The following is a 14925-nucleotide window of genomic DNA, read 5'->3' as shown; positions in this document are numbered from 1 at the left end:
CTAGCTGGGGAATTAGCTAAAATGGAATTTTCTTTGGTGATCAGGTATCCTTCTGATGAAGAGAAGAAAGGCCTAGACTCCCAGTCATGGATGCATTAGAAAGAGGTAGTTTTAGAAATGAGCAGGCATTTGTTTTTATGCAGGATTGGCGTACTTTCTGTGCTGCAAGGGGATGATTTTTGGATGCTCCCTCCTAAAGCTGGTGCTAGGCCTTCCACATGTTCCAGGCACCCCACAGACCCATGTGGCTGCACCACCTGACAGTGGAGTTCTTAGGCAGAATCTGCTGCTAGTGCAGATTCAGGGTCAGAGGACAGAGGACAAAAGACATAGCCTGTCCTGACTTCTTTTTTAAAATGTATACTTAATTGTTACATTGTTTAGTTTTACAAGATTTTGATCTTCATATAACTGGATCATAGTGCATGTATCCTTCTTTATGTACATTTCTTAATTGAACGTTAGTTTCTGAAAGTAGCCTCTGTTGACACTTGCGGCCAGGATCCACTCTCACTGCTGAGCAGCGTTCCAGTGTAGGATGTAATGTGGTCTGGGTTTGCCGCTGGTCCTTTGCTGTAAGCTTGATCTCAAGAGTAAGGGAAGCCCAGGAAGGACGTGCTGGAATTCGCATTCGGGGCAGTGTCCTGGCTGCCATGTGGAGAGGGGCCAGGGCAGTGGGAGGTGGACACCACTCTGGAGGGCATTGCAGTTACCCTGGTGCCTGTCTTCCCCTTCACAGGCTGCCGCTGCCCAGCAGATCCCAATCTCCCTCCACACGTCTCTGCAGGCTCAAGCTCAGCTTGGACTGAGGGGTGGGCTTCCCGTCTCCCAGTCTCAGGAGATCTTCAGCTCATTACAGCCCTTCAGGTGAGCTCATGTGGGGACTTGGAGCTGGCAACTGGAGGCCATGGCTTCAGACCTTCGTGCTGCCTTTGCCTTGCAGCTACCCCCTACTTCCCTGCTTTGGGGCCAGTGGTGGGGGCAGGGGCTGTAGGAGAGGCCATGGGCCTGGCTTTTAGGTAGTGGGCTTTGTCCTTCCTTTCCCCTGTCATCCTGCCCCTTCCCTTGCTCCCTCCCTCTGTCCCTCCCCTGCCTTTGGTCTGCTCTTTCCATGTGTCTGATGTCCTGTGCTTTGGGCATCATGCAGGTCTTCCTGGATGTGTCCGTTTATTCCAGTGATGCTCAAACTATGGTTCCTATACCAGCAGCTTCAGCACCGTCCAGGAGCCTGTTATAAATGCAGATTCTCAGGCCAATCCCAGACCCTCTGAGTCAAGCTTTAGGGGTAGGGCCGGGGATCTGTGTTCAGCAAGCTTTCTGGGCATTCTGATGCCTGCTGCATGTGAGATTTACCAGAGTGCTCGTCCACCTGACCCTGCTGTCTATCTGGCTTTTGCAGATCTCAGGTGTACATGCACCCCAGCTTGTCACCGCCCAGCACCATGATTCTCTCTGGGGGCACAGCCTTGAAGCCTCCGTACTCAGCGTTCCCTGGCATGCAGCCCTTAGAGATGGTGAAGCCCCAGTCCGGTTCACCCTACCAGCCCGTGAGTGGAAACCAAACCCTGGTCTACGAGGGCCAGCTTGGCCAGGCTGCTGGTCTGGGTGCCTCCCAGATGTTGGACTCCCAGCTCCCACAGGTCAGGAATTCAGCCACTCCCACCCCAGAGCACCAGGCCTTTCCTTTGTCTTTCCTTTGGTGTGTACTCATTTACCATGCTGTCTGTGGTCACTGTGACTATTTCTCAGGCTGCTAGGGCTTAGCCTCTTCTGAACAGTTCCATCGCCTCTTTGTTCCTAAGACCTGCCTTTCCCCCAGAGCGCTGCTTCTCCTGCAGCACCAGGTAGTGGCTGCTTCCTCTTCCTGCACACTCATTGATGCTTCTAGACCCTTCTCCCTCCTTTCTTCCTGAAGCCCACACCATGGACTGTGCCTGGCCAGCCCTCCTTGTTGCTGCAAGTGCCGCGTTACCACGACCCACATTTGATTCTAGTCTTCTTCTCCCCTGACCTGGGGGCAGTATCTGACTGCTGGCTTGCAGTCCACACTCCTGGAGTGGTGATTTTGGTGTTTGCATAGATGACCCTGTCCTCCCAGTTCATCCTTGCCACCTGTTCCCCTGTCCACTTCAGCTCTGTCCACCACACTCCTGCCTCGGCTTGGCCATTGCCAATAGCTGTGCCTCTTCCGTTATCTCAGTTAAGGTCCTGGTCAGTTGTCACCTCTTTCTTAACTCACTCCCTCTAGTGACCCAACTTCAAAATTCTTTGATCCCCTGGGACCTGCCACCCACCGTTCTATCACCCCCTTGGCCTCATTTCCTTCCTCTCCCATCAGCAGATCCACCAGAGCCCCTTCTCTCCAAGCCGGTCCCCACCCTCCCAGAAGCTCTCGCAGACTTGCACTTTTCTCTCAACACCGCCCGCCCCGCCATGACCTTGCTTCCTGTTTCACCCACCCGCCGCGACCTTGCTTCCTGTGTCACCCAAGGAAACAAGCAGTACAGTCCATGAGCCCCCACTGCCGCATCTCTCTGCCCGTGTGGGCCGCTGCCTGGGGAAGGCCCTGCCCACTCAGGGCTGCTGCCGCAGCCAGTCTCCTTCTCCTTCTGACATAAGATGGCCTTTCCTGTCAGCACAGAAACGTGCTACAATGCTGCCCTCTTAACGCAGAGTCCTCCTGACTCCATGCCCTGGCCACCCCGTTGTACTGCTCAGCAGCAGCATTTGACCCAGTGACACCCCCAACCCGCCCTTGAATCATGTTCTTCCCTCAGTTTTGAGGACGTGACCCCAGGGTTTCCTCCCTCCCCCTCTTCCTTTACTGTTCCCTCTCCTCTCCAGTCTGTAACTGTTGGTGTGCCCCCGGGCCCTGTCTTTGGGCCTCTTTCTAGTCCCAGGTTCTGATCATTCCCAGATCCACATCTTCAGCCCAGATCTGGCCCCTGGATTTGAATCTCAGATCCAGGACTGCCCAGTTGCGTGGCTTTCATGTCTCGTGGCATCTCAAACTTAAATGTGTCCAACACATGATTTTCCTCCTGGTCTTCCTGTCTGTCCAGTCCACATCGTCCTTGGTCCCCTGCCTCCCCTTGCCCACCCCTCTGATCCTTCCCGGGTCTTGTCACTCCGCCTTTAGAAAGGTTTCAGAATGTAGCCATTGTCGTCAACTCTGCCCACCTGCCATCCAGTCTTCTGAGGATCTCCTCCCTGATCTCTCTGCTTCTGCCTTGGGCTCTGCTGTCCGTCCGCTGTCAACACAGCAGCCAGGGTCATCCTTTAGAGTCTCAGGTCAGGTGGTGCCTCACCTTGAGTCTCGGTGCTCTGACAATGGCAGCATGCCATCTGTACCTTCGTCCTGCACCCTATTGCTGCTCCAAGGAGAAGCACGGCACTCAAGGGTCTGCAACCCTAAGTCTCAGTGATGTAATTCCAATAGATCCTTCTGACTGTCCACTGTGGACTCAATAACAGGGAGATGAGGAGGACAGTGACTGAGAGACAAAAAGTGCTGCCCCCTCTGTCCCTGTCCTGAGTGTCCACCCCTTACCTTCTCATTCTGGGCTGCAGAAGTGGCCACTCAGGCCTTGCAGTGAGCCCTGCTCTTCTGCAAGAACATGCTTCCAAAGACACTGAATCTCAGAGTCCAGTTGGGTCTCAGTTTCCACTACCGCATTGCACAGCAGCAGAATCCTTGTGTGTCCGTGCTGCACGGAGGAAGGCAGGCGCACTTCCCGTGCCGCTGTCCTCTCCTGTGGCTTGGTGGCCATCTCTTCCTAAGCAGCCTTCCTGACTCTCACTCATTCTCTCCTTGCCCACCCTGCCTGGCATATGCATGCACACTCACACAACACACGGGCTCTGTGCCACTCTGAGCATCCAGCAGCTGTCTCCGTGCTGCACGTGCTGCCCTGTCATCACCCTTGCCTGCGTCTGCCGGTGCCCTGCTGTCAGCCTCTTGTGTGCTTTCAGTGAGTACCTGCTGGGTGGAGGCCGAAGGGGCCAAAGACATGTAGGGGGGACGCATATGTGCACCACTGCCTCCTCACCTTAACCCCTGCCTCTTAGTTTCACCCTTATCTCTTCACCACTTACCACATTCCTGCGGGAGGACTTGCCCCTTCCGTCAAGTGTGTAAGATCTAGGGAGATCTCTGCTGTACTGCAGTGGAAGTCTGGAGTCTTTGCTGCTGCGCCTGGGCCTACCTTTGATTCTCTGAAATAGAAATCTGAAGTTTGACATGCAGTTGCCCTCACATGCACGTTTGAGGCTTTCTCCTCAACACCCATCCTCCTCCTGTCTGTCCCTGTCGTCTAGCAGCTGACCATGCCACTGCCTCGGTATGGCTCTGGGCAGCAGCCGCTGATCCTGCCACAGTCCATTCAGCTGCCACCGGGGCAGAGCCTCTCTGTCGGAGCCCCCCGAAGGATTCCTCCACCTGGGTCCCAGCCGCCAATTCTGAACACCAGCAGAGAGGTAAAGATGAGCCCATCTGCCTGTGATCTGGGCATGGAGCCATGTCTTGCCAGCCCTTTCTAGCTAGTTAAGACCTTCTGTGTGGTAGAAAATGCCACTGGCATGGGTTGTGGGCTCCTCACCTCACCAGACCACCTCTTTCCCATGCTGCAAAGTCCTCACAGTCTCAGAGGTCAGGAACTGCTTGGTTGATATGTAAACTGGGAAAGTGAACAAGCTTGGGCAAGGAATGCCAGGTCAGACAGGAAGGTGCATGCGGTTGCTACTAAGGGACAAGACAGCCAAGGAAACACATGTGGGACCTTGCAGATGCAGGTTCCAGAGATTGTGATTGAGTGGGTCTCACCAGCCATCCCCGGGGGTTCTGAGGGAGTGACCTCTGGAGTAGAGGCAAACCTTCACAGCATGGCCAGCCCGTGTGGTCGTGCACAGCTAGCTCTCCCACCCCACTTAGAAAAAAGCCCTCTTTTGAGCCTGAGTTGGAGAGAAAAGAACAAAAATGTTGCAATGGTTCCTGCTTCTAAGAAAAAGTCCTCTTTTGAGCTTGAGTTGGAGAGGAGGGGTTGCAGATTCCTCCAGGAGACTTCTCTGGAAGTTCTCATGGGTCCCCATAAGATCTACGCAGGGTGGTTTACTGAAGGCTAGGCTATCTCCAGGGCCGTCAAATGACAGCTTGTTGCTGCTTGGTCTCTTCAGTCCTCTCAGATGGAGATGAAAGGCTTCCATTTTGCCGACAGTAAACAGAATGTTCCTACAGGAGGTTCCGTACCATCGCCACAAACCTACAGGTAAAGACGCGCCCTGGGGGTTGGATGCCACATAGACAAGCATTCACCTTAGCTGTGATCCAGTGGCTTGGAAGCAGCCGTGGGCCCTGAGGGAGTGGTCAAAGGGCCCCAGGCCCAGTCCTCTTTGTAGGCCGATGTGTAACCGTGAAGCTTCAGTTCTGGAACACGCTCGTGTTTTAGTAAATCATGGGAAAAGGAGAATTGGAAGAGTGGTTTTGTTTTTAATCATACTAAGGTGCTCTGGGTTTGGAGAGTTTTCTGAAAAGGTAGAAAAGGGGCGGCTAATTGATGTTTTCATGTATGTCAGGACCCACCTTGACTATTCACCACTTTCTCACCAGATTTTAGAAACAGGACCCACTGGCTGAGAAAGCCACACCTGGCCAGGGGAGGACAATGGACTTTCCCAGAGTCTCTTTCACCTGAGCTTGCCCTCTGACCCCTGCCAGGGTACTTTTATTGTTGGGCTCTTGGAGCCCTTCCTTCCACACTGCAAGCCGGTCCCCTCTTTTTGCTTCCTCTGTTTCTGTCTCTGCCTCTGGTAGCTGTCCCAACTTCCCTTAGGTGGACTCAGAGGCGGCTCTGTTGGAGCATGGTGGAGAGGCTCTGGTTCAGCTGCCTTTCACCTGTGCAGGGGTGGGGAGCCTGCACTGGCTCTGGGCCCTGAGGGCTTGTGCCGTTGACTCTGTTATGTGTGGGAGATTCTTGGAGATACTTTGTGTCTGCAAATGAACTGAACAGACATATGTGACCTGCAGCACTCCAGGTGCTTCCAGGTCACCCCATGAATATGTGGGCGCTTGCTCGTTTGAAAAGTGCTTGCAAGTGGGAGCCCCGCTGCCCATGAGCCACTCTTGCTGTGGTCACTGCCCCACTGATGCTCCTCGTGTGTCAGGCTCTTCCTCTACATGTCATTCCACACTTCCAACTTCATTTCCAGAGAGAGGGATTTTTGTGAGTTTTTCCCCATTTCATCTTCTTTTCTCTTCTTATTTTCACTCTCTTGGCTTCGTTTATTTTTGTTTGTTAGTATGTTTTGTTTTCCTACCATATCTCTCACATAGGCCAAAACAGCAGAATTGTATCAAAACAATGAGTAGGATTCGGGAGGAAGAAGGATGCTTTGAGTGTGAATAAATGTGGCAGCTCCCCTGCAATCGGAGGCACGTTTCCGCAGCATCCAGCTGCAGAGCCTTCCCCAGAGGCCAAGTCCAGAACATGGAAGCTCACATAACAAGAGTCTCCCGTGTCTATTCAGTTGTAGCAATGGCAGCAGTTTTACTCTTCGGAGAATATTTAGAACTATTAGCCTTAATTACTAGCCTTTGTTTTGATGGAATTTTAGGGAGGTTGGGGAAATTGGAGTCGTTTTTTTTTTTTTTTTTTTTTTTTTTGTCGTTTTTTTCGTGACCGGCACTCAGCCAGTGAGTGCACCGGTCATTCCTATATGGGATCCGAACCCGCGGCGGGAGCGTTGCCGCGCTCCCAGCGCAGCACTCTACCGAGTGCGCCACGGGCTCGGCCCTGGAGTCGTTTTATAGAGCAGTGTTTCCCAAAGTTTTCTGGAAACAGGACTGCGGCAAAATGCCCTGCAAAAAAGGATTCTCTGGTCAGATACTTGGGGGTGTGCTGTGTCTGAGACGGCTCGTTGGGGAGTGGTGTACCAACACTCACCAGCGCAGAGTTGAAGCAGCCCCGCAGGTAGGGGTGCTGTTCAACTCCGTGCACGCAGCACTTATGCTTTTGGGTGACAGAGCCTTTTTTTTCATGGAGTAGCACCTAATTAACATCTCTGGGAACCAGCGGCCAATAGGAGGATATTGTACATTTTTGTCCCCCCCCCCCCCTTTTTTCTAAAAGTAAAGACTGGAAAAGTCCTCAGCACCGTTCTGGCTTAGCACTGGGCTCATAGACCTTCTGTCTGGGGCCCTGCATCATGTTGGTCCAGACCCTCCAAACCCTGAGAAATGGTCAGTGTTTGTCTGCCCATAGTAGGACTGTGTGTGGGCCTCAGCCTCTCCTCTCCTCTCCTCTAGGTGCATCTCCTTGAGCTCTGTCTTGGAGGTGCTATGTTTGAAGTGAAAACTACCCTCTTCCCCTTTCTGCATTCTTGGCTGTCTTAGGTCTATGGCTTTTTCCATCCGAGAGCTCTACGGACTGCCCAGAGCGAGTGCCTCTGGCCCAAGGGCCCTTCCTTCCTCGTGCCTCCTCCTCCTCCGTGTGCTAGGCTTTGACTCCGTTTCCGTGGTGACACGTGTGTATTCTCAACCCCTGCCTTTGGTTTTTTCAGGCCTAGCTCTGCTAGCCCCAGTGGGAAGCCCTCTGGATCAGCAGTTAACATGGGCTCTGTGCAGGGACACTACGTTCAACAGGTAGAAGATGGCTTTCCAGACCCTCCAGCCCTGGCCAGTTAGGCCCGTCTCCAAGCGCCAAAAGAGAAGGGACTTTCCAACCTATTTGCTCCTTTTCTAAAGAGAGACATGCCCTAGCGGTTAGAGCATGGTACCGGGAGCCGGGCAGCCCGAGTTCCTCCTGGCGAAGGCATTTCTCCTCTTGATGGGCGTCTGGATCCTTCCTTGTCCTGCAAAGAAGGGAGGATACTGATTCCTCCGAGGAGGTGACGCCAGAAGGTGTACCATCCCTAGCCATTTGGGGCTGTGAAGGCGCTCTGGGAGGCTTGGTTAGGTCTGCGGGTTAGCTCTAGAAGCCGGGGTGTGTGTGTGTGCGCGTGTGCTAGCTCTAGTTGGTGGTGTGTCTCGTCTTTGTCTGGGCTGGGTGGGCTCACAGGTGGAATTAAGTTTTCCCATTTTATAATAAAAAGGATCTCAGTGTCTTTTCCTACAGGCACTATTTTCTTTGCTACCACCTAAAACCTGTGCGAGGGCTCCAGAGTACAGGCCCCTCAGGCCTGGGTTGTTAATAAAATCAGCATTACTGGCTGGTGGTTGTGGGAGGGCCTTCGCTCTCAATTCACTTCTCCATACTTGGTTCCCCTAGGGTCACTGCTTGAGTTGTACGGAATGAGCTTCTAAAGCTTTCTTCCAGAGTTCAGACCACTGTGTGGGGACAGTGGCCTGGCTGGCCGCCCTGTGACACATTACATTGCAGAGCTGCAGACTAGTGGAACCCTGATAGGGAATCTCGAGGTCAAACTAGAGTCCTGGAGAAAGGGTTTTACAAAGTTGGGGGTCGGGGGAGAGTCTTGACTGAATCATGATCAAAGATCTAGGAGAATCATGTCCTCCTAGAGGGCCCACCCCACCCCTTGGCATACAACTGGGGGCTCCAGGACTTGTAGGATCTACGTGAAGGGGCTGGATCTTTGTGATCCAGGGCACTTGCATCTATGTGAAGGGGCTATTGTGCCTGTGGGGTGTGGGTGCACTGATTGGAAAAGGTCTTTCCAGTAGCCTTGGGGCCAGGAATGCCTCTGCCCCAGATGTGTCCTCACTGAGCTCTTTGTGGAAGACTGGCATCTCCCTGCCTCTCTGAATCACTGCACTCAGTGCCCGTGGCTGTGGTGGGGGGAATAGAGTAGTCCCACACCACGTTCTTACTAGGAAAGGGCCTTCTAGTTCTGGTCCTTCAGCCCAGAAATGGACTGCTTAGCATACATAGCTTTTCTGTGCGACTCGGGAGCAGGAAGGAAGTGGTGGGAACTGTGCATCCAAACAGGTGTTTCTGTGTTGGGGTCACTTTGTGTTTCCCGTTCATCTGTCCAAAGGCAAAACAGCGAGTGGATGAAAAACCCAGCCTGGGAGCCGTGAAGCTGCAGGAGTCCCCCTCAGCCGCCTCCCAGGTGAAACGAACAGGCGCAATCAAGCCTCGGGCGGTCAAAGTGGAGGAGAGTAAGGCCTGAAAGTGTCCAGCTGCCACCTCACCTTGCCCCGATGGGGCAGGTGCCACCACTTGGCCTTGCCAGCCAATCAAGGGAACCTCACCAGATCCACCACCTGGCTCTGACCGAGAGATCTCCTTTCTCTCCTCCACTCCTGAAAGCTCCATTGTCAACCAGCTTGCACTGTGGATATATGGCATTGACCTGCTTGCTTTGATATGGAACAAACGAAACAAACGACTCCTTCATTCTCTTCTTCTCCTTCCCAACATGACTGTGGTGTGACTCGGCCTCTGTGCAGTCCAGATTTGCCTGGCGCCACCCTGTCCTCCTCGCAGCCGAGGAGCCTTCTCTGCAGTGCTTCCGGCCCAGCCTCCCCATCCCCAGGCACAGTGGTTTGGCAGCAGGGTTCTTTTAGTTTGAGGCTTTTTGTTTTAAAAAGCAGCTAAGGTTTTTACAAAGAGGAAAGGAAAACAAAAACGCAAGCTACGTCTGTATAGCAGGACTTCTCTTCGGTCTTCACCATCCTCTCCCTTACCCCTTTTCTGTCTCCTGCAGTTTCCTTTAAGCTCTGTCCTGTTTAATTTGATTTGTCACTGCGATACCTTAAGAGAAGACTCTTAAGAGTGCATCTCCTCCTCCTCCCTCTCAGCTGGTTAACCTTTGAGGCTATTTGCAAAAAGGAATGTGCACTCTGGGGTTCAGCTCCTGCTTTGTAATCGGTGGGGCCAGCAGAGCAGCAGGCAACTTGTTGTCCTGGTCAGGTCCAGCCCCTGGCCTATGGGCAGCCCCGTGAAGTTGGTCATGCTTTGGCGTAAGAATTACACAGAATTTCTGTCCTGGGCTTTCCTAAAGCCAGTGAATTTGCTGACTGCTGGGCAGCAGGGGTGAATCACAGAGACAGAGTCATTGGCGTTTTCCAGATTGGCTGTGTGGCCAAGGTGACCACCACAGGCCCCATTGGTCTGCTCTGCTTCTGGGCTCCACCCCTGCCTCTCGGGCTGCTATGTGTTCCCGCTCACTTCCCTTCCTTGAAGACTTCCGTAATCTGTCATTTTCCTTTCCTCCTCTGCTGGAGCCTCCTGTCTCTCCTCTAGACCTCTGTCTCCACCTCCCATGCCACTCGTCACTAAACCACAGTGACAGGAGTATGTGGACATTTGTTTGATCAAGTCTGTAGCAAGGGCAAGTGGTCCCTACATAGTGCCCATAGGGTTTTTCCTTTTGCTCTTCCTCTTCACTCTCAGCAGCAGACTCAGGTTGCTGGGATGGAGGGACATGAGCTAACCGAGCAGCAGGGGTCATTCTCAGTCGTCTTTGCAGGCCTCCAGGGCAGTGTCCCAGGTGAGAGTGGGTTGCAGGGCTGCCTGTCTTTCTAAAGCAGCCTGGGCAGCCTACAGAAAAAGGACGGCGTCTTAAGTCTGCAGAGCCACCTTTAGTAAAATGTGTTTGGGAACCATTATATGCTGGCCTTCTTTTTAAGTAAGAAACAGAAGGAAATCATCCCAGATTATGTTATGCCAAGGAAAGGGGAGGGGTAGGGTCACTAATCAGCCTTCTACCTGTAGGAGTTGCTGCCTGCCACTGCTGGTGGTTCCAAAGGAGACCTGGCTCAGAGAACATGCAGTAAGTAGGAGGGCGGGATGCACCCCACACAGGGTCAGCAGCCCTCACTGTCACTGTGGTTGTGTCACAGCTGCTCGGGCTCTGAGTTCTAAGCTTTGTTTCTAGAATAGAGCACAGGGGAAAAAGTGTCTTAGGAACCGCTAAAGAAACTTCTTGTTGCTCCTCACCGTTTTATGGAAGTGGGATTCAGCTTCCCAGTAAGCAGTGCCCCGTGTCCTCCCCAGTGCCATCTGGAAAGGGGCAGTTTTATTGAGATGCTTTACTGCTTTCAGCAACTCCCCTTCTTGCCTCCACCCTCAGACCTTATTTCTTGCCAGCTTGTCCTTCCTTCATCCCCGAGTCTCTACTGCAGTCCCTTCTCAAGGGCTGTCCCCCCATGGCGTCCCCGGCCCTCGTATGCCTGTGTCCCTCACCTGTTTTTTCCTGCTCTTTGCCTGCAAGCATCTGCTCGCTGGCCCCTCTATGAGCACTCTGCCCCTGCCCAGCCCACTGCTAGTGTCCCTGGAGGAGTCCTGAGCCTGCTGGAGCTACACACCTTTGTTTCTGCCTGCACACCCACACCTAATGCTGTTGCACGTTATTTGTCAAAAGGAAAAGGTCTTCTCATTTTGAACTTGGACAGAATAGTCCTGGATGGTGTTACAAACTCAAGATTTATCCTTCAGGTGAACCTGCCATCAAAATGACCATACTTCTTTGAGAAAAAATATAAACAGAAGGTCACCTGTTCTCCAGCCCTTTTCTCTTACCCCGTATTTCCCCCTTCCTCTTCCTGTCACCCCAAATAAAAACAAAAAACACTAGAATTTATTTATATGTATTGATGTTGTAGGTCTAGGTGGAAAAAAAAAGTAAACTTTCACTGCTCTATTTATATATAATGTCTGAATAATTCTGTGCAGGAAAGGCCAGGAAATTGCATGTGAAGTTCAGTGTGTTCACACCTGTGTGTGACCTAAGCTTCGGCAGATTTTAAATTAGATCCTACGGGGCAGAGGGCAGGCCTCAGGCCTTCTGATACCCCAGCCCCTTTGGTCTGATTAAATGCAGTTTTTAGAGCAGAGACATTTTTAAGGTGCAATATTTCTCTTCCTTTCGTGTGGTTTTAGAGCCAAGCTCAAGGTAATAGGACTTAGGGTCTTATTTTGGTTTCAAACCCCCATCCTCAGAGCGCCAAGATGCCACAGGGCTTTTGGCAGGAACAGTGAAGACCAGTGCTTACCGTCTCTGCTGCTGTGGTGGGTGGGGGTGGTGGGACCAGAATCCTCCCACTGTTGCCTGCTCAAGTTGCCCTCCTGGTGCTGGTCGCTGTGCCTGGGCCATCGATGGTGCAACCCATTGCTCAGCAGCCAGTGACCTTGCAGTAGCATTTGTCCACTGCCAGCTGCTCAGTGGAGTGAAATCCAGAGTGGGGTGTGTCTGGAATGTGTCGTCTACCCTCTGAAGATTTCTCTGCCAGCTGCATTTGGTCTGGTTTTCTTACCTATCGTTTCCCCTTTTTTATTCACATTATTAATGTTTTCAAACTTGAAATTCATAGAACACTTCTAGCTCTAGGTTCCTTAAGGAGGGAAACAAATGACTTTATTACACATTTGGGAAAATTGGCTCCATTCTAAAGCCCTGGTCATTTCAGCCACTTCTAGGAACATTGGGGTATTTTGTTAAATATTGGCCATCGCCCTCCTGTCTTCTGGATCTGCCTTCTGGATGGTCAGTGCTGAAATTTGTGACTGTTGCTCAGAGTTGAGGAGGCTGAGTGTGCACGTGGGTGCACAGCCATGTTGTGAACTGGCCCAAAGAGGCAGCATGTGGCAAGTCTGGAAAAGCCCCCTTTCTCTGCTGTTTGTTCCCCCTCTGCCAAGTAGCTGCATGTTGGCTCTCAAGTCTTTATTTGTCCCTTTTCTCTTACTGCAGAGCAATCCTGGTTGGAGGGTCTGTTGGAAACGGCCGTTGACAACCAAGGATACTAGGGGGTATGTGCTTTGTCAAGTTCTATGATGAATGGGAAATGCAGACATCCAGAAAGCCAGCTCTCCTCTGAATGTGAGATGGGCCTAAGACAAGTAGGTCATCCAGGATTGGAGTGGCTTGGTGTTGGGGACAGACACTGTCAGTCATCTAGCCATGCTCCCCACCAGGCCACCAGTACATTTGACTGGTGACCTTCCTGGCATATGAGACCTGCTGTTCACCATTTCTCCACCCCAGTTTGGTGGCCTCTAAGATGGCAGTGTCCCAGGGTCCTGTCTTCAGCATGTTACACAGCCTCAGAACGGAAATGCCCATGAAGGCTCTGTGTGGACGATGCTCTTTGATTGTTTAAAGGGGACTCTGTACTTAAAAGCTTTTGACCTCATGCCTTGCATAGTGAAAAGGATTTGGAGGTTTTTGTTTTGTTCTTGAGAGGGTTGTACTTTTGTTTCCTTTTTCTTTTATTTTGGCCTTTCCTCTCTTTGTCTTTTCATGTAGACCAGATATTTGAAAGGGCAGACGATGGCTAAAGGTGATTAATGTGCAGTTTGTTTATATATTATTTTTGGGAAACTTTGACCTTGGATGGGAAACGGAATCATGGATTCCCCAGGCCAGTGCCGGCACTCTCACCCTGCGCCCGTTCCCTCTGGTCCAGCACCTGTTGTTTCTCCTTTCAAATATGTGATTGTACTAGCTCTTTCCGTATGAAAGAATTCTCCTTATTTAAATTTTAAAAAATTAAAAAAAAAATAATAATAAAACTGAACATGCTTTCTCAGCTTGTGTGTCCCTCTTTTCTTAGTCATTTGACTGGAGAGACCCACAGATGGAAGAATTCTAATTTTTTTAATGTAATTTACCCGGAAATTAGGAGTGGCTTGGTTGGAATGCCTTAACTGAAAGCAATACAGAGAGAGAAGGGATTAAAACCTGTGGTTTAGGCATATCTTCAGAATGCGGCAGCATATGGTGGTCCTCACCCTATTCCCTGTGGATGGCCTCGTGGGTGTGCGGGGTACCTGCCTGCCCTCCCCCCACTTCCAATGAGAAGTGGGTTGGTCAGAGGCCAAGCATTTGGTGTGGCATGTGTTGGCACTTCTAGCAGACCTTTTGCAGGAAGTGGGAGAGAATTTTGCTGCACTTTTGTGGGGGAAAGGAACAAGCCAGGCCTGGCGCAGTGAAGAGTTTAGATTGGGGTTCAGGCAGTACTTCTTGGTTCTGCTATCACCTAGTTGTGTGACTTTGGGAAAGATGTTCCACCACTCAGGCACAATTTCCTTAACTGTAAAACATGGATTGTAATGGTATACACATCTTGGGGTAGTGTGGATTCAAGGAGGTCACTGGTAGTATCCAGCATAGTGCCTAGAACTGGGCAAAAAACCTTAGAAATTACCCACAATAAAGTGTAACACTTTCCATGAGGAACCCCAGTTCCTCAGATTTCTTCTGAGCCTCTTGACTATGGAAGGGAATCAGGGACCTGGGCATGGGCATTGCTCAGCTCTGACAGCCACACCCACTGCCCCAAGGGACAGGTGGTTCACAGACCTTCCCAAGGAGCTTGGCCCTGAAGGAGCCATTCCTGAGGTTGAGTGCCCACAGGATGGAGGCTCTGAATCCTGGAGCAACACCACTGCTTATACAATCAAAGCTCAGAGCCCAGCCCCACTTTCTCCTGGGGCCCAGGGAACTCTCTCTGCCTGTGGGTAAGCCAAGAACGAAGTTTCTGTATGTTCTTAACTGGTGTCATCTAATGCTGGGTTGGCCAACGTGCAAAAAAAACCCCTCGCTAACAGTAAAGAACTGTTAGGGTTCGGCAAGACGGAGAAAAGGGAGAGAGAAACCTGAGCTAGGCACCATTTCAGTCAAAAGCTTTATTCCATTAACGTGGAGGGGAGACTGAGCCAGATCAGTTCCCCCGAACTCAGGAAATCAGGAGGCTTATAAGACTTTCAGGGAGGGTTCTGACAGAGTAATGGGCAATTCTGAAATCAGTGGTTTGCAAGGTGACACAGTCCTTGTGGTCAGTTAGGGCACAGGCTCTTGATTAGCCACTTTCTCAGTACCAAGCATTCCAGCCACAAGCCTGCTAGACGCAGCCCACAAGACATTCCCTTGATGTTAACGGTAATATTTACCCCTTCCCAGGGGAGGGAGAGGAAGGGGAAAAGTTGCTTAAGCTGGCTGTGCTGATGTTAAGCCAGCCATGAGGCCTAA

At 51.6% G+C, this 14925-nt stretch overlaps 1 protein-coding gene and 1 non-coding gene across 12 annotated transcripts in view; both read left to right on the top strand.

The window, feature by feature from the left end:
- PRRC2B (proline rich coiled-coil 2B) overlaps positions 1-13483 on the top strand; it is an 87084-nt gene extending 73601 nt beyond the window's left edge. For 4 of the 11 annotated variants that reach the window (XM_063081932.1, XM_063081931.1, XM_063081928.1 and 1 more), the window contains exons 27-32: positions 740-867; positions 1400-1640; positions 4318-4476; positions 5173-5264; positions 7555-7636; positions 8989-13483. In XM_063081932.1, the coding sequence (XP_062938002.1) occupies positions 740-867; positions 1400-1640; positions 4318-4476; positions 5173-5264; positions 7555-7636; positions 8989-9123 (837 nt within the window). In that variant the 3' untranslated portion in view covers positions 9124-13483. The remainder of the gene's footprint in view (positions 1-739; positions 868-1399; positions 1641-4317; positions 4477-5172; positions 5265-7554; positions 7637-8988) is intronic. The other 7 variants (XM_063081933.1, XM_063081930.1, XM_063081938.1 and 4 more) reach the window with 5 other exon arrangements.
- Positions 3417-3502, top strand: LOC134366316 (small nucleolar RNA SNORD62). Its single transcript, XR_010022294.1, has one exon. It is a non-coding gene; the product is annotated as a small nucleolar RNA SNORD62 (small nucleolar RNA).
- Positions 13484-14925: the final 1442 nt, after the last annotated feature.

Source organism: Cynocephalus volans, chromosome 17 (assembly GCF_027409185.1).
Source record: "Cynocephalus volans isolate mCynVol1 chromosome 17, mCynVol1.pri, whole genome shotgun sequence".
Lineage (NCBI taxonomy): Eukaryota > Metazoa > Chordata > Mammalia > Dermoptera > Cynocephalidae > Cynocephalus > Cynocephalus volans.
This window is presented reverse-complemented; position numbering and strand designations above follow the sequence as displayed.